This window comes from Oryzias melastigma, linkage group LG17, assembly GCF_002922805.2.
Source record: "Oryzias melastigma strain HK-1 linkage group LG17, ASM292280v2, whole genome shotgun sequence".
Taxonomy (NCBI): domain Eukaryota; kingdom Metazoa; phylum Chordata; class Actinopteri; order Beloniformes; family Adrianichthyidae; genus Oryzias; species Oryzias melastigma.
Genome location: NC_050528.1, coordinates 29,998,416 through 30,016,948, shown reverse-complemented (window position 1 = coordinate 30,016,948; position 18,533 = coordinate 29,998,416). Strand labels below are relative to the sequence as shown.

General features: G+C 37.5%; 2 protein-coding genes across 3 annotated transcripts in view; one reads left to right on the top strand and one right to left on the bottom strand.

Annotated features, from left to right (window-relative positions):
• The first annotated feature begins 1,997 nt into the window (after positions 1 to 1,997).
• si:dkeyp-66d1.7 (myeloid-associated differentiation marker homolog) lies at positions 1,998 to 8,669 on the top strand. Of its 2 annotated transcripts, none has more exons than XM_024282001.2 (2): positions 1,998 to 2,404; positions 6,465 to 8,669. In XM_024282001.2, the coding sequence occupies exon 2, from the start codon at positions 6,524 to 6,526 to the stop codon at positions 7,403 to 7,405; it is 882 nt and encodes a 293-aa protein (XP_024137769.1). In that variant the 5' UTR covers positions 1,998 to 2,404; positions 6,465 to 6,523; the 3' UTR covers positions 7,406 to 8,669. The 2 variants fall into 2 exon arrangements, with proteins under 2 accessions (XP_024137769.1, XP_024137776.1); XM_024282008.2 differs by having other exon boundaries at positions 1,998 to 2,412.
• A 9,049-nt stretch (positions 8,670 to 17,718) lies between these two features.
• nfatc4 (nuclear factor of activated T cells 4) overlaps positions 17,719 to 18,533 on the bottom strand; it is a 28,436-nt gene continuing 27,621 nt past the window's right edge. The window contains exon 13 of the mRNA XM_024281398.2: positions 17,719 to 17,987. Within this exon, the coding sequence (XP_024137166.1) occupies positions 17,917 to 17,987 (71 nt within the window). The 3' untranslated portion in view covers positions 17,719 to 17,916. The remainder of the gene's footprint in view (positions 17,988 to 18,533) is intronic.

Genomic DNA, 18,533 nt, shown 5'->3' with positions numbered 1-18,533 from the left:
AGTGATGTAGGTTTCCAACAAATGTGGTTAAATTGAAAATGATTTAGAGTTATATGTTTCAATAAAAAGCTCAGGTTAATTTAAATTTTTTTTTTTTTTTTTTTTTTTATAAAAAGATTATACTAAACTGTTTATTTTTGAAAATACAAGGAAAAATGCACACCAAAATTCTAACAATAAAAAGATCATGTTTGACTCTTGCATTTTTAATATAAGTAAAGCTGCTGCAGCCGGAAGAACTTTTTTCACATAGGGTTGGTTTTATTTTGAAAGGAGCTAGCGTGTGCGGCTGTCAAAAGTAAAATACGTCACACCTGTTATGTATAGAAACATAAAGTGACTCTTGTCATTCAATTATTGTAATCTTAAAAGAAAACTACATCTATAAATAAATGCTTAGTTGTCACAAAAACATAAATATTGTGCCTTTATAAACAATAAAATGAATGAATAAAATGTATGGCTCTCAGTTGGTTCTGGTCTGTAACTAAGTGGTTCTTTTAACGTTAAAGGTTGCAGACCCCTGCTTTAGACAAACTGTTGTAATTCAGTTATTAGAAATATATAAATGCTACTTTTTCTAAATTGCTGCCTTAATAGTCACACAAATAGTGTCATTGTCTAAACAGTGAGGTATATATGATTTGCCACATTTTTCATGGGTAAACTTGAGCATGGCAGAACCACAGACGGATTGTTCTGACAAATGTGACGTCATTAAAAAACAGCATTTGACTACGATTTATGGATAATAGTTGTTTCAAATCCCCTAAATAACATTTCTAGCATTTTGTATATAATTTAATACATTTTAAAATAATGTTTCAGCTTTTTCTCCTTTCAAATAGGATTGAAAAATAAAAAAATACATTAAAAAAATGTGTTTATAAGTTTGTTTAAGATTCACCTTCCACCACTGGAAAAAAAGAATAAAACACTTGAAATTGTTTTGTAAAGTCTCTTTTTAATGAAGAAATTAAGTAGTGCTGCCACAAACGATTATTCTAATAGTCGACAGATCCCTGATTATTTTTTCTGATTATTCAGTTAATCGAGTCATGTGCAAACTGGATGTAAAGCACACATCTAAACCATCATAGTTTTAAACTAACTAAAAACTATATATATAGCATTACCTGCAATAATGCTAGCGTGAATGCTGTAAGCTGAATTTGGACGCTGAAGATGCTAGTTTGAAAGCTAAAAACACTGAAATTAATAGCTGAAAACACTGAAGGTGATAGCCAGCTAAAATATTAGCTAAATGCCAAATTAGCCTAAAAAACTGAAAATAAGCCTAAATTAGCCAAAACAACTAGCACGCAGCTGAAATATTAGCTAAACTCCAAAATAGAATAAAAATCAACAAAAAAATCCCAAATTAGCCAAAATAACTAGCATGTAGCTGAAATACTAGCTAAATACCCAATTGCCTAAAAAACCTTAATAAATGTCAGCATTGTCCAAAAAGCTAGCATGTTGCCGTTATATCTCTCAACTTTACTACACTCTGACTCCATGTAGCATAAAGTCACGACAAATCGACAATTAAATTAGTCGTCAACTATTTTAATAGTCGATTAATCGTCGATTAGTCGACTAATCGCGGCAGTCCTAAATCAAGAAATTCAAATAACGTTTTATAAAAATCACAGTAAATGACCACACTGAGCTGAACATTTGAACACAAATGCTTTGTATTACAAATCAGACTTTTTATTTTATTTACTCAACAATTCAAAATAAAGTAATTAAAAATTATTATTACTAATATTACACCCAAGTTTATTTGCCTTCCTTGTGGATTCATCAACCTTTTTGAAATATAAAACTGGATAAGTCATTGCATTTAATTATGATGTGTTGTTACTTTATTGTGTTTCCCACCTTTGATATCGTATTCTCGGCTTATTCTTTTTACATATTTCAACATTAGTTGATTATATTTATTTGTTTGGACTCCTTTCTTTACAGTTTTTTTTTTTAATTTTGTGCTCTTTCTAACAGTATTTCAGTGTGTTACATGTGTGGCCTGATGAATGAACATCAGTCTCATGAGTCAAACGCTGCAAAACATAAACTAGAATATTTTTACTGCATTCTGTACCATGTTGGTAGTTTCTGAATGTAGTCGTCTTATCAAGGAAAAGCAGAGCTTGAAAGAGGAGAAACTTCCTCACGCTGGGTGTGGGCAGCAGAGGTCTGGCCTTGAACACAGTGTGGGAGGGGCTTAGCCACATATGAATAACGGTGCAGATATTTGATGCCTAATTTGGTTTTCTGGGCGGGGCTCTTCTCCGTGGACCCTCTCTAGAGCAGCCAAGGGGGTGAGGATTTACAGTCTGGGCTTTGCTTCCACTGCACATCTTGAGAAGAAAGAACAGCTGGAGCCAAGTTTCAGAAGGTAAGGAGGTACGAGAGCTGGAGAGAATCGCTGCGTACAGAGCTTTTGTTTGTATGTGTCATGCACATCTGTTTGTTTTCTTCTGCAAATGTTTTACATGACTTTCAGGTGGATACAATCAAAAAAATGGTCCACACATCAACATAGAACAAAATATCATTTGTGAATCTGTCTGAAAGTTCTGTTTTTAGTAACTTGTTGAGAGACCTGTAGACAGAAATGAGTGTGGCGGCGCAGGGCGTGGTGGGCGGCACACCCACCCTGTCAGTGAATGAACCTCTGCATGAGTTTTCTCACACACACGGCACATTTAGCTCCTTTTATCCTGTATTTGTACCAAAGCTTGCCCAGATGGATCTGGCTCTGAGGCAAATGTGGACCAGGAAGTTCTGTTTGAACAGAATCGCGGATGATTGTCCAAGAAGACCGGTCCGCCTCATAGGAACCAGACAGGGTGTGTGTCTTGAGGGTCCAGTTTCTAAGCAGTTATTCGGGAAAAGCTGAGCCTCAGTATTCTGCCGGTGACTCACACGCACAAGGATGCATTTCCAACACTGAGAGTTTTGTTTTTTTGACCCACAGATTGGCTCTAAGTGAATTAGAAGCAAAATTGTGTAAGTGATGCAGCGTCATGACAACGAGTCAAACAACAACAGCCGTGACCTCTCAGCCTGCAGCAGACAGAGGCTTCCTGATCAGCTCGGGGTTCACGTTTGTCATGAGAAGCTGCAGCAGATGCCCTCCTCTGCTGATGTGTGAACCTATTTTCGGGCCTTTACTCATCTGTTTGTGTCATGTTTTCCATGCTGCGGTGAGGAGAAAGTGTTTCCACACTTCAGGTTCTCCCTTGTGCCGTTTCCTCCCCCGTTTCTTTCCTGATTTCATGCCATCTGCAGTAAAACGTTGGTGACGGGAGGAGCGGTGTTGATTTTTCCACCTCTACCCCTCACGAACCAGGCTTTTCAACTAATGAAACTAAAATTCAAAGCTTGACAGGGAGTCTCAAACAGGGATAACTGGTGGAAAAGAGAGAGTAGACCAGATGGAACAACTCTGAAGGAAAGAGCTTGGCAAATATGACAAAGTTAGCAGTTGTTCAGCTGCAGCAGACTGCAGCACATCTGGATCACATCAGCTCGTTGGAAAAACCTAACAAGAAATCGAGGAGGAGGTTGGGGAGGAAAGAGGGGCGGTGAAAGATGAGGGGCCTGGTGCTGACTCACTCCAGTGCTATTCTACTACTTCACTCTGTTTAAACTACGTGTCCTTCTGCGGCGGGGGCACAGGGCTTTCCCCGTGTGCTCCATCCTTTGCCCTCCCTTCTCCTCTTAGTCATCCTGTTGGGTCACTCTTTCCACCATTTGTTTGAATCCGTACCCTAACACCCCACCGGCCTCCTCCGTCTCCACTCTTTCATAGGTGTGTGACGCCGCGAACATAAACAATCCTCGTCTCCTTGTTTATAGCCGTCTCTCTGTGTGCAGTGGGACCGAGGAGGAGGCTGAAAGTGGCTGTGGTTCGCATCTCCAAGCGGTGAAAATGCCTGTCATGTCTTTTTGTGGCCTAGAATCTCCAGTACAGTTCAGTCCATGCGTTTGAAGGGAGGCCACAGACTTCAAATGCTTTTTCTATAGGGTTTGGGTTTAAGCTGGCTGTGGTCTCTGCAGTTCTCATAAACCAGAAAATTCCCGAAGTGTGGGAGGTCTGTCAACTAAAAAAAGAAATGATTCATGTAAAGTGAAAGCTGCATTCTTTAAAAAATGTTTTTCTCAGATACTAGTGTTCACATCCGTTCAACACTTGCAGCAAACGCGGTATTTTGTTTGGCAAAATGTAGCTTGAAAGTGTTTAGTCTGGATTTCACATTCTGGGACGCTCACATGTAAATACAACTACATGAGAAAAGGATTTTGGAGGACTGTGAGAAGGTTTTAGTAAATCTTGTCTGCTCTGTTAAATTGTTTTTTTACAGATTGACTTTTAAATGAACCAATGGAACAAATTTGACCATTTCTTGTTGTAGGGATCTTTTGGTTTTACCACCAGAGCTCCAATGTTTATGTTCATTGATCGTGTGAGCATTCACACAATATGGATTCTCCTGCTCCTTCCCCTACTCAATCGCACTTAAGCTTGTTCAGGACATTACTGCTTGTACTTTTGGTATTCATAAACTTTATAGTTTTTGAAATATTGAGCAAAATGTGCCCCATAGGAAATGAATGAGAAATTGGTCAAATCCGTCAAAAGCATTGTGCACTTTGAAACTTGTGAGTTAAAAACACCATTGAAACTTTAAAATGTTGAGCTTTTTTAAAAGGAAATTTGACATTTAGCTTTATTCTACATGCTAGCGGTTTTTGGCTAATTTAGACATTTTTCCAGGTTTTCTTTTTTAGGAAATTAGTAGTTTAGCTAATATGTTAGCATTATGCTAGCTGTTTTGGTAAAATTAGACAATGTTCCAGTTTTTTTTTTTGGCTAAATTGGCATTTAGCCAATATTTTAGCAAGCTTTCAGCTTCAGCATTTTTAGCTATCAGTTTCAGCATTTTCATCTATCAGCTGTAGCATCTTTAGCAGCCACTTTTCTCCTTCAGAATCTGCTGGAATTATCGTGTTAACGCTTGAAAAATTACAGTGTGTTAAAGATGTTGTGTTTAAGCGTCACCGACAACGCCTCAGATGTTAAAGGGTTAACCTCTACTAAAGTATCAGTCGGCATCCGAGTGTGTTAATGTGCTTGTGAAAAATTTAAAGAGATTATCTAATCAGATCTTGACCTAAAGTCCCACCCTGATCATCTTTTGTTCTATTTTCAAGGGTTCTTACTGACTAAGTTTTTTTTTAGCTAAAATCATAAACCTGTCGTTTTCTAGGACAGAGTGGCAGGAGTTCATCACTCTCTCCCGCTAGCTTACAGCCCCTCACAACCCCAAGCTAACATTAGCGTTGCGGCAAAAAGTGCGAGCGTTATAGGTGCAATATTTGAGGAAAACAAAGGCCCAATCAGAAATTTTCCACTTCTCTCTTCCCCTTATTTGAAGGGGAAGTTTAAGTCCAAGTGTGTACGGGAAATTTATTTTTTAAATCCCGTCCTTTAAGTGGAGGGATACAAAGTCCTCCATCGCGAGGCTAAACCACGTCGTGCTGAGAAGCGCTTTTCTTCACATGGGTTCCCTCTGAACCACAGAAGTTTAAATTTAAATGTAAGTAATTTGTAGCATGACCTTTTTTAAAGTTATATTAGGTTATATAAAGTTATATATGTTATGTATATTCAACCGCTGGAAGCTCCCCGCTAACGCTAGCAGTGACGTCTGAAATATGAAGCACAATTTTTTTCATAACTCTCCATTTGGAATGAAGGGGAAGGGAGAAGGGAAGAATTCGGATTGGGACTTTGACATTCATGGATCTACTTGTCTGCAACTGGATGCATCAGAATGGTGGAACCTTGTGGGCCCAACATATTTTCTAAATCACAAATATAATCTTTTTCAAATTTCTCCTGATTCACAACAATTTTAACACAAAATGAGCTTAATTTTCTCTTTATTTGTCCTCCTCCATCAGAAAAATGCTATAACAACACGTTAAAATCAAACAATTTAAAGAAGTGGAAATAGGTTTAAACAGTAATCTTGAACTTAAATCATCGCGTGAAAAATCTCACATTAAGACTCCATATTCCACAGAGCAGGAAAAAAGTCATCTCTCTGGGAGTGGGAGTGGAACAAATCAGGAGACCCGTGTTTGTAGCTCGATGACAGATAGAGTGAGGGGTCGGTGGAGATTGTGGCGCCACTCCCATCACCGAGGATATGAGCAATGAAACAATGTGAAACCTTACAGCAGGAATGCTGTTGATAAGCTTGAACAAAGAGAAAACGTGGTTTTCACCAGATGGTTTGTGACCACAGTGCAGGCGTGATTGCTGATTTACATTTGTTTGGTTTACAGTCTACATTGCTGTGTCTGCTGCAACGACAGCATGGTTTGCAGCTGGACAGAAACTCTTTTATTAATCTTTTCCATTTTGTGCCTTGTCTCTTGTCTAGGAGGCTGCTGATAAAAGGAGACTTGTGAGTTGATCTGCTCTAATACAACAGATCTCACCATGGCCATAGTCCTGCATTCCAGCCCTCTACTATGGACACGGCTCGCAGCCCTGGCTTTCTCGTGTGTGGCCTTCTCCGTGGCCATACACGGTGGCAGAGTTGCACACGGAACAGGAAACTGGTGCATCTTCTGCTGGGCCTTCAGCTTCGCCGGCACGCTGCTCGTCCTCCTTGTGGAGTTGTTTGGCCTCCAGAGCAGAGCCCTCGTTTCATGGAAGAACTTCCCAATCACGTTTGCCTGCTACGCCGCTCTTCTGTGTTTGTCCGCCTCCATCATCTTCCCTCTTTACTACCTCAAAGACTCCCACGGGCCCAGTGAAATGCGGGACTTCCGCATAGTGTCAACCGTCTTCTCCTGCCTGGCCACCATCGCCTACATGACCGAGGTGAGCATCAGCAAGGCGCGTCCCGGCGAGGTAGCCGGCTACATGGCCACAGCTCCTGGACTCCTGAAAGTCTGCCAGACCTTTTTGGCTTGCATCATCTTTGTTTTTGTCACCGATCCCGTGTTGTACGACCGCCACGATTCTTTGAAGTACTGCATGTCCGTCTACTGCATCTGCTTCATCCTGTCGGCCGGCATCATCCTGCTGTGCGTTGGAGAGCTGACGGGCTACCTCCCCTTCCCTTTCGCTCGCTTCTTGTCAGCCTACGCCCTGCTGGCTGTGGTCCTTTATTTGTCCGCAACCATCATCTGGCCCATCTTCAACTTTGACCCGAAGCATGGAGGACAAAAGCAGAGGCCGTCCAACTGCAATACAAGCTTTGGGTTGTGTGTGTGGGATAAGACGGTGGCGGTGGCTGTGCTCACCACGGTCAACTTCATCCTCTACCTGGCTGACCTCATCTACTCCACTCGCCTGGTGTTTGTCAGCGCTTGAGGGTACGGCAAGGGCTACCGGCACTGTGCTCCACACAAAATTGAATTTGGCCTTTTTTCTGAAAGCTGTAAAACTGCTGTTAAATATTGTGCTGGCTGGTATTGGTGGGGTCCAAACGCTTGCACCGGTTCAGAACAGTAACAATGAGTGACTGGAAATCACAATGAAGGTTAAAATATTTGGTTCAAAATTAAGTTTTAGACTCTTAAGTGCCTCCAAATAGCTTTTTATAATGCCAAATTTAATTTTTTATGAAGTATAGTGCAATGCTTTGGGATAAAATTGAAGTCAAGTGTTGTTTATGTATAAAACAACAAATCTCAAATCAGTAAAGCTTCATGTTCAGCTTTCAGTGGCGTTTAAAGAGGACACTCATGTGGCTGCTGGAACAAAGACACTAACATTTATAACCAGTTAAACTGCTTTAATAAAGTCTTTGTAAAAGTGCTTTTGCAGAAAATATTATTTCATGCACAAAACAAATATGTTGCACTTCACTTAAGATATACAACACAACATTTTGAGTCAACACAACTAGATGAGTAAATCACAAAACATCAGAAAACTCAAGATATGAGTAAGATAAGACAACACAACACTCTGTGTCCTAAACTATTGATCGGAAAAAACAAAAAATACACAGAAAAGTCATGGAAACAAATAACTCTAGAAAAATTCTGAAGCAAATGACAAAAACTTTAAGCCAAAGTGCTTTAAAAATGACTTTTTTGATGTTGTTTTCTGAAGTATCTTATATTTGTGTCATTGTGGTGCTCTTGTTGTCTTTTAATTTGTGTTGATTTGCAACTTTGGTGTCAAAAAGGATTAAATTAAACTGCCAGAATAGCTTTCACATGTAACCAAAGACCAGGATGAAAAACCAAGTAAACACTATCTTACGTTGTGTTTATATTTTTAAATAATGCATGTTATGCGTTGATGTGACCCTGCATTTTTTTCTGCTTACGCAAAAAGAAAGAAAATCTGTTTATGTTGTTCTTATGAAGAGACAATCCTCTAATTAATGTTATGTTATTCATTTTTTTAGATAATTTCCTGTATTACTTTGTTGAAGAGCAGCTAAAACGTAATGCTTGGAGGTCATCTTTCTATCCAGTGTATGCATTGAAACGCTGTTATTTTAGTTGACACTATTTACATTAATGCTATGCCAGCTTTTGCTTCCATGGTTATTTTTATTTACATCAAATAGAAATATCTGTATGAAGAATGTTGATTATAATAAAAGTCAGTACAACAATCAGTTAAATGTGCTTTTTTTCCACAGTTTGTCTTTTATTCTTGATAAAAATGCAAATGATCTTCTAACATCAAAGTGATAGATATCCATCCAAACGCTTCTCCTGCAGGTATCATGACTGTTCTGGACTTTACCATTACTTTAATTCTTGCAATTCAAGTGTGAAATCTCCATCAGTGATATATGGGACACTTATAATCCAGTGTTGCAACAAAGACAAACAGATGATTGAGTTCAGTTAATGTTACAAATGACACATTTATCTATTCATATCAATAAAATAAATTGTAAGAGTTTTATGTACATGTTGGCTCACATCTAATCTCATTTAAACCTGTAACCTCAAAGAGTTCACAGATTTTTTTTTAAATTAAAATATTAATATTTTTTAAATCTTGATAAAATCCATTTAAAAAAATAAATATTAACTTTTGTTAAGACACGGTTAATACAATCAATTATGATGCACTGGGTATGTTTCTGTCCACAACAATGTTAGTTTAAGATGTAAAAATATCGACAAAATTGTTCAGGAAAAGGCTCCTCATTTACCCACTGTCTCCAATTTGATCCACATGATCCACATGAATGTTACTATTATATATATATATATATATATATATATAAACTGTTGTTTTTTGGCATAAATAAAGCATTTACATAAAAGGAAATGACTATTTCTCCAAAATGACTGACATCCTTTCAAAATAAAAGACACCCTGTGTCACAGCATCATCTCAATGCAGCACATGTGGTAGTAGGTAATTTAGTGTTAACAGGGATTAAAAAAATCTGTTAATTTTACTATTTGTGGTGCATGTCACTCAGAATTTAATAAATCTCACTAATAAAATTAAATCAGAGCTAATTAAGTGACTTTTATCATATTTTTTGAACCGTTAGGCACACTTGAAATCCTTAAAAAAGAGAAAATCCACTGTATATTCTGGTGTGTCTTAATTATTTTGTTTTTATTCTTTATTGACCAGAGAGCCGCAATGAGGGGGTCAAAGAGCTGCATGTGGGTCTGGATCATAGACTGTATATAAGCTGCAGGTTGCAGACCTCCACTCTAGTGGAAGGATGGTGAACTACAGGGCAAGAAACATGGAGCAAATTTTTTATTTTTAAGCTGGATAATGCAAAAAGGGAAAGGAGTCTCTGAAATGTGTAATAAACATGATATGAATGGTGATATAGGGTTTACATTAGGGGCTCTTCTGAATTTAATCATGTTTAGATTTAATTCTGACTCTAACAAATATACATGCAGATAGATAAGTAAAAATCTCTTTTTTCTTGTTTATTTAACCCCGTTTCAAAGTAAGCTGTGCTGCTGTGTGTACAGTCTTGTGGGGAGTGACCCTCCTACTCTCAGCATCAGTAACTAAATTAATTCTTGGCATTCCCGTTCTGGAACAAAGGCTAAGTCATTCATCACACAATAGCTTGATACAGATGACAGACGTCACAGAAAGACCTCTGTCTGCAGCGGACGCTTTGTTCTCCACAGAGCCAAGATTCAAATGCAGAGCAGCAAACAAACAGTCTTAACCCCAGCATTATGCTGTGGGTGAGGTCGACCCCTGCTAAAAGTAAAATCATTTACTCCCAATGTTTCCTGCTTGTCTTAGTAAGTGTTATCCACATAAAAAATAAAAGCAATTAAATTTCACCCCCACACACACTTTTTTTTAAATTGCAAAGAAACTATGCAGGTCAATATGACCCAGCAGTTAAAGAAGAGGCTAAATGAGCCTGAAGAGTTTCTGTTCAGCTACTAGAATATATTTTATCCTTTTCTTGCAGACACATGTGCACAAGTTTTCTGAATCTCGTCCTAAAAATGCAGCTGCCATTATGACTGGAATCCTTTCTGAAGGTTTAGAAACTATTTTTCAGCTTTGACTATGAAACAGAATGGAATGTGTTTGAGAGAAAATTCCTTCTTCAGGTCAGCCGAGCAAGAGATGTGGATCCGAAAAAGAGGAAATACGCCCTTAACACAGAAAATCCTTCTCTAAGGCCAAACCCAAATCCTTCCCCCATGGCTTCTCTGTTTTCAAATTGGGACATTACTGCCCCTTGATGACATCATCAATAGTCGCTGTCATCTAGTTAACTCCAATGAGGTTAATATCCCTGGAGATGGCTCACAGACTTTTCACTATAGTCCAAGATACGTAAACAGTGACGCCATATTGGAATGGTATAAAAACAGTGAGACATGGCTTAGCAGATACAGTAAAATGACCATAAAATACTTAGTTTTGTCTGATTTTAGAAAGGAAAAAACTCTGATCATCAGACTTAATGATTTCAAAGTCATGGTAATAATGTTTTTGTTCAAAGTGGAACAAATTAACAACATTTCAAACTTTTTTATAAATGATTAATATAAAGGAAACACAATGCATGGTTGTGACTATTCAAATCTACGCACAGACTAACGTGTCAAAGTCAAGGCCCGGGGGCCGGATCCCTTTATTAGCTGATCCGCAGCTAATAAAGGGGGGATTAGCGTGAACTTCTGTGAGTTTGGCGAGGTCAGCAGCAGGGTCTGTAGCTGCAGCCAACCTGTAGCTAATATAAGCCATCAGCTGTAGCTAGACCGTTCCCACATCGCACCTGAGCTGTGGCGCTAGCCGTGTGACCCCGGGGTCACTGTTGAGAGGCTACTACATCCCCATCCTTCTGCCCTTCAGCCTCCACAACCTGATCAGAGCTGCATGTGACAAATTCATGAAAAAAAGCTTCTTTTGAAATTGTGGCTCCTCTGTTGGTTTTATCTCCATAGCAACCATTTTAGGTTTTGGTTGCCTGGGGGTAACGAACGGGTCAATGTAATTTTTAGACGAATCAGCAAAAGTAAACTTTTGGGTTTCCTCAGCAACTGAGTTTTTTTTTGTTAACCACACCCACGTTCCTAATGCCTTCCCGTGTTCACATCACGTTATATTGATTTGTTCAGCTTGAGCCAACGATTTATACTGTCAAATTTTCATAATATTCTGGTGGAAACGCCGTGTGACCGCCCTGTTCTGAGCTGACTCATCACGCTGCTCATCATTCTTCTGCATGCACTCCTCTGTATTAGTTCCTTTGCACTATTTTCAAACGTACTCTTCCATTTTCAGACATGCATGCAACATTTCAGCTTCACACTTTCTTTTGTTTTATTGTTTATTACTTTTTATAACTATTAACCCTTTAACACCAGAACTCCTGTGTTTATGTTCTTCGATTTACTGTAGCATTTTAACCGTTAACATGATCATTCCAGTGGATTCTGAAGGAGAAAAGCGGCTCATCGAGCCGCTTTTCTCCTTCAGAATCTCCTGGAATGATCATGTTAACGGTTGAAAAGTCACTGTATGTTAAAGATTTTGTGTATAAGAGTCACCGGCGACACCTCAGGTGTTAAAGGGTTAAAAAACCTTGAGTGCTAATCTTATCTGTTACAGTCAAGAGGCAATTGTAACACTGCACTTTTTCAAGCTCGCCCCGCTAACTCAGCTTAAAATTTTAACCTCAAATTCCGACTTCCCAATTATGCTCCAGGAGTAAGGGGAGGAAGATCAAAATCCCCACGAGGATTTTTCTTAATCCATTAGGAACTAGATATATAGCATTATGCTGTAGGCTGAATTTGGCTGCTGAAGATGCTGAAATCGATTGCTAAAAACACTGAAGCTAATAGCTGAAAACGCTAAAGCTAATAGCCAGCTAAATACTGTATTAGCTAGCCTGAAAAACTTTTTAAAAATAGGTTAACCAAAACAGCTAGCATGTAGCTGAAAAAATAGCTAAACTTGAAAATAGCCTAAAAAAAGCCTAAATTAGCCAAAACAGCTAGCATGTAGCTGAAATATTAGCTAAACTCCAAAAATAGCCTGAAAATCTTAATAAATGTCAAAATAGTCCAAAAAGCTAACAGAAGCTAACAGAATGTAAAACTTTAAACTTACTTTAAAATTTTTAAACCGTAACTTTTTAACATAATTATGAATAATAAAAAGACAGGAATATTATTCCAGAATAAATCAACTTTAACCTTAAATAACTTTTCAATATTTTACTCAGCATGAAAAAATATATTTTGTCAAAAATATACAAGTTAAAAATGACTGCAACGTAACATCATACCATAAAATAAAATGATTGCTAGGGCCGGATAGAATTACCCAAAGGGCCAAACCCGGCCCCCGGGCCTTGACTTTGACACATGAGGGTTAAACTAACCCAGAAGAGTGGCTCCTGTTCCTAAAACAAACACAACATGAGGACTAATGGAGAGCAAGGCTGTGCAGATGTGCAGTGGGCTCAAAAGGGAGCGGTCCTTCCTGCTGTGAAGACCTCAGTCGATTCCAAATCCTTCACATAGACTGGACCGTCCCACTCACCTGGGGTTCAATTTTTAACTGCTTTCCTCTCCAAATGTCAGGGTTTCACCATCGGCAACATGTGCAGGCTCTGAATGAGTCACTACATATTTTTATGGGTTGCTCCTCAACATATTTCTTTATTTTGATAAACATCCCTTAGCTCATAGACCTCAAATGACTCACTCAAAAAAAGGAAGTTAAAAGTATGTAGAAGGGTTATCCAAACCGCTTTCCTCTTTTCAGGTTGGACATTGATGTCATTTTTGCTAAACCAGCTTTAAACAGCAAAACAAGCTGGCCTCTTTCTGCTCCAGCAGTTTCCCATGAGGAGAAATGTTCATCTCAGTCAGGGAAATCTGGTTTCTTGAGGAGTCAAATGTGATTAGTGTGAGCTGTCCACTGCAGCACAGGGCAGTCCAGTCCAAGACGAGCAACGACAGTGAATCAGCCTCATTGAATTAACAGTGGACAGTTGCTGGGTTACTTTGCATTTTATCTCATGCAGGCTTCAGTGATGTGCTTTTCACAGCTTTTTCTCATGTTGCATGTCCAGATCTGGACTATTTGCAAACAAAACATGATTTTACAACTTTTTTCTGCTTTTTTTCAAACATACCAAATAAGATTGTGATAATTGTTACTGCACAAGAACTTGTTTCAATTCTGCCACATGTTCAAGTTTACTATAAATGTTCAGAAAAGCTGTAGAAAAAGTCTCCTCTGAGGAATAAAGGCTCCGCAAGAGAGTAAATTAACTCTGGAAAAGGTAATACGTTCATGTATTAAAAATGTTTAAATACATTAAATATTACTCCACATGCTTTGAGTAATACAGACCTATTCCAAAAAGTTAAAATATTATGTAAAAGTATAGTCATTTCTATAATTCCATTCAAAAAAATGAAGTGTTCATAGCCTTAAGATTCAGGGCTGCACTGTTTTTATGTGTCAAAGTCATGTTATTTCTATCCAGATCATTTCATTTTATCGTTATTAATGGCCTGATGTTATTTTGTGCTTATTTCTAACTTGTATAATTGTGACAAAATATTTATTTATATAGACTAAAATATTGAAAGTTATTTAAAGTTTAAGTTGACTTATTCTGGAATAATATTCCTGCACGTTTTTATTACAAAAGTTAAAAAGTTACATTTTTAAAGTGTCAAATATGTAGTTTAGAGTGTTTAATAAATGTTTATCCTGTTCTGCCCGCGACCGAAGGTGTGTTTTGGATTTTGGCCCCCTGTGCGATTGAGTTTGACACCACTGGTTTAAAGGATAACCAAACAGGAAAGTTGGAAGTTAGAGGCTGACTCCGCCCACAGCCGTAGTGTGAAAATCCAGTCAGAGGGGTGGGGCTGGGGAGCAGGACTGTTATCATTACTGGAGCTGCAGATCATGACGTGGACTACTGAAATGATGTGGGACTTAAATGGTTTGACCAATCACGAAATTCAACTGTAATTCCTCAACTCCATCTGTAGGGGGCAGTATACAGACAGCTTTTGACTAGAGAAAAAAGCAAGTTTATTTTAATTTGTCAAAAAAATGGCAAGATCAACAGACAGCAATTTTAAAGCCCCATTTATAGAACTCAACAGTCAAAAAAGTGTATTTTTTGGGTTTAGCCTTTAATCGATTTAAAGTATGTATTTGTTTATTATTACATAAATTAGGGTTCCGGCTTAATTGTGGAGAGGAAGGATTGGACTGTGTGTTTTACTCAAGTGTGTTTTAAGTATATATTTTAAAAACTAAAATTAAGATACTTTATGTTTACTTTTAGGTACTTAGAGATAATCTTTACAAGTTTATGTTTACAAGTTATTAAATTCATCTTAAGTACATTTGGAATATACTTAGAATTACACTACAAGTCTAAATATATTCAGCCTGTTTTTGTCACTGTCCTTTAACTTTTTCTTATACTGCATTAAAAATGGAGTAGATGAATTTTTGGAAATATTCCAGTGTATTAAAATTGTATTTTTATACGTGATTCAGTAGAAGTTTGTTATCTGTGAACTAAAAGTAAACGTTAAAAGCTACATTAGATCTACTGCAAAGTCTGCTTTCACAAACTTAGAGTAAACTTGAAGTTTATTGCCAATAGCATATCGGAAAAGTTACTTTATTTTGATTGATTTAAACATTATCTCAGTCTTTAACTTTTTGCAAAAACTGAGAAGTAAATGCAGATTTCTCGACAGGATTCTAATTTTCTCAAATCCTGCCTATTTTCTAAGCCGGAACTCTAATTTATGTAAAAAATAAACAAACAAACAACGGAAATCAATTAAACAGAAGGCCTTGAATCTATAATAATCTATGAAAGTGTAATATTTTAAATTTAAATGTGGAAACAAAAACAATTTTTCATGACATTCTAATTATTTTGGAAAATATCTGCATTATTTTAATTGAGTAAAATTGTTTGGAAAACATTCATTTATCTTACAAAGTTTGAAAAAGGTTGACTCTACAATAGCTCCATAAAGAGGTTCCTGTAAGTCTAAGGATCATTTTTAGACTCCAGCAAATTGTTTTCGACTGACTGTTGACCCCCGGGTCCTCACTGCCCCGGACTGTGTGGGAGGTCTGCATCTGTGGCTGGGCTGATGAACGACAGACACTTAAAGTGAGACTGTGGGAGCTCGTCACGTTTACATTCTTTTTTGGGGGAAATAACTCTCTCTTTGCGTGACTTTTCTTCCTATTTTAGCATTTACATTTCTAAATCTCATGTGTTTATCTCCAGATAGTAAGTAGGTCAAATTGAATACTGCTGTATTAAAAGATGAACTAAATGAACACAAAGAACTTTAATGATCTAAATTTTTGAACGATCTTCTAACACACACACATAAAGATAGTGTAATGCTGTGGAGTTAGATGTGTTTTTACAGAGTCATGCTGCAGCTCTCTATGGATAGATGGTGTTTGGAGGTCCCAGTAAAACTTGGCGTTCATCGTGTCATCATAGCAGCTTTGTGTCGTCGTGGGGAGTCATTCCATGAAGACAGCTGCTCCACAAACCTGCATGTGCTAATAAAAGCTCTGTAAAAGCTCCCCCTGGAGACAAACACAGTTACTTCACGTGCAAATGGATAAGAAGTGTTCAAGGGAGAGGAAAACAAAGGTTCTTTTATGAGTAAATCAAAAGGATTTTATAAACTTAGATGGGAAAGACATGAATTTAAATTAAGTGTTTGACACTCTGACCTTTTTTGGAGGCTGGAAAACCTTGTCAGACGATTAAAAACAAAATGTTAACTCTTTAACAGCAGAGCACCAGTGTTTATGTTTTTGATTTACAGTAATTTCTTAAGTGTTAACACAATAGTTCCAGCAGTTCCTTCACGATCTACTAGAATTATCGCGTTAACAATTGAAAAGTTACAGCATGTTAAAGATTTTGTGTTTAAGCGTCACTGGTGACGCCTCAGGTGTTAAAGGGTTAACCAGCAGAAGGAGCGTTTTTGACTATGTGCTTTCTGTCTGCAGATTGTGGTTTAAAAATGAAGAAACAGAAGGAAAAAAGACCCATAGAAAACATATAAATAGTGGATATAGAAAACATCAGTTTTCATCCTTTTTTTTCGTACTTTTAGCATTTTGTTACTTTTTTCTTTTGAAATTTTTTACGTTTTTCTCCTTTTGCATAATTTATTCCTTTAATTTCTGGTAAATGTTATGTTTCTTCCATGTATTTTTTGATTCAGGAATCAATAAAAAATCCCATCCATATTTTATATTTTGAATAAATAAAAAAAATAGTTAAATTATATAGGGATTCATAAACGACACAAGGTTTTTTTTATTATTATTTGAGGCGTTTTGTTAACTTTCCATAAGTAACAACTTTTCCTGAGCTTCATCCAAGGAAATAAATAGTGGGAGCAGGAGCTGGAAAAGATGCTGTCAGGAGGGAATTATGGCCGAACTGGTACCACAGTAAATACTTAGAAATGCTCCGAGCTCCACAGCAGCTGCATCATATCCCAAACCAACAGGCTTTTTTTTAGCTGGAGCTCCCCACATGCCCATGTATGGTTACCCTGAACCATATAGACCCATAAAACTCTTCCAGCTTCTCCTTGTAACGATGGTGGATTTTTACTGCCGTCACTAATCGGCTGCAAATTAAGACTTTCATCCAGTTTTATTGTTGCTGCAGCTCTTTTAGGGAAGGAAGTCCATGGGTGACCTTTAAAGTTTGACAGTAGAATGAATGATACCAAACAGCGGCGGATTTCTGGGATCCAGGTCTTGCTGTTCCTCAGGAGCGTCCTGCTCCACACAGACAAACTGTTGCTCCTGAAAACTGTTCAAACAGCCCCAAAAAGAGCCGTGCTCTACCCTCTGTGATCTTAAACAATTCATTTCAAATTTAAACTTTTTTAAGTCAATTATTCAAAAAAAGAATAAAAATTATTATCTACAAGTTATCAAATTGATGCTATTTTTACAGTTATACCAAGAAAATCTGACAGTTATTGAATTCTTGAGTTTAACTTACTGCAAATTCAAAATAAATCATAATGTAAAACTAAATCAGTGTTTGTAGAGTTTAAACTCACTGTGGAAAACAGTTAATGCCTCACAAACTCTTCTTTTGGTTTCCTGAAGACAAAGAAACAAGAAGACATCTTCAGTCCAAGCAATTTGTTGTATAATTTATATTAAAAGCATTTTAACAACATTAGATTCCCTTTATAAAATGGATATCTGTGGTCAGAATCAAGTGTTCGGGTAACCAAAGCCCCATGTCAAAGTCATCCAGAGATGCAGCTTCATACAAAGGTATCAAAGTGGTTTGAAAAGATGCTGAATGTCAGTCGGGGTCACGGGCTGCTCTCCGCTCAGTGTGGCTGGCTGTTGATGTGTGAGCCACACTGGTAAGACTGCATGTCCTCCCCAATGAACTCTGACACTGTGGAGAAAGGGAAATCATTACATTCATACAGCACCTTCATGAGTTTAAGTCTCAGTAATAGATGTTCAGATAAAACCTACATTTATACTGATACTCAAATCTCTAAATATCAGGAAACTTGATCTGTAAAAACGTGCTGACAATAGAGCAGGACATACAAATACAGCAAGGGGAAATGAATAATCATTTTTGATGTTCCTCTTTTTTAAAAATTTAAAATGAAGAAAACATGTAATGAATGTTTAAATTCATTTTCTAAGAAAAGTGTTGGATCACGGGGTGGGGAAAACACACAAAAAAATGAATTTTAAACATTAATAGGTGGAGGGGAAGTAGTTTGGTGTCAATTATTATATGAAATAGTCATTTTTATCTTTTTTGTTCCTTTTACTTTGAAAAACAAATGATACATGGATCCAGTAATGACGTCAGTATTACCCTAGCAACAGTAACGGGGCGGGGTCACTAGAAAAGTGGCCAATCACAAGCAGGTTTCCATTTTTGTTGTTTTTATTTACATGAACTCGGACAGGAGTTGTTACA

Excerpts from the sequence above, each read along its gene's own strand:
- si:dkeyp-66d1.7 (XM_024282001.2), top strand. The coding sequence starts at position 6,524 with ATGGCCATAGTCCTGCATTCCAGCCCTCTACTATGGACACGGCTCGCA.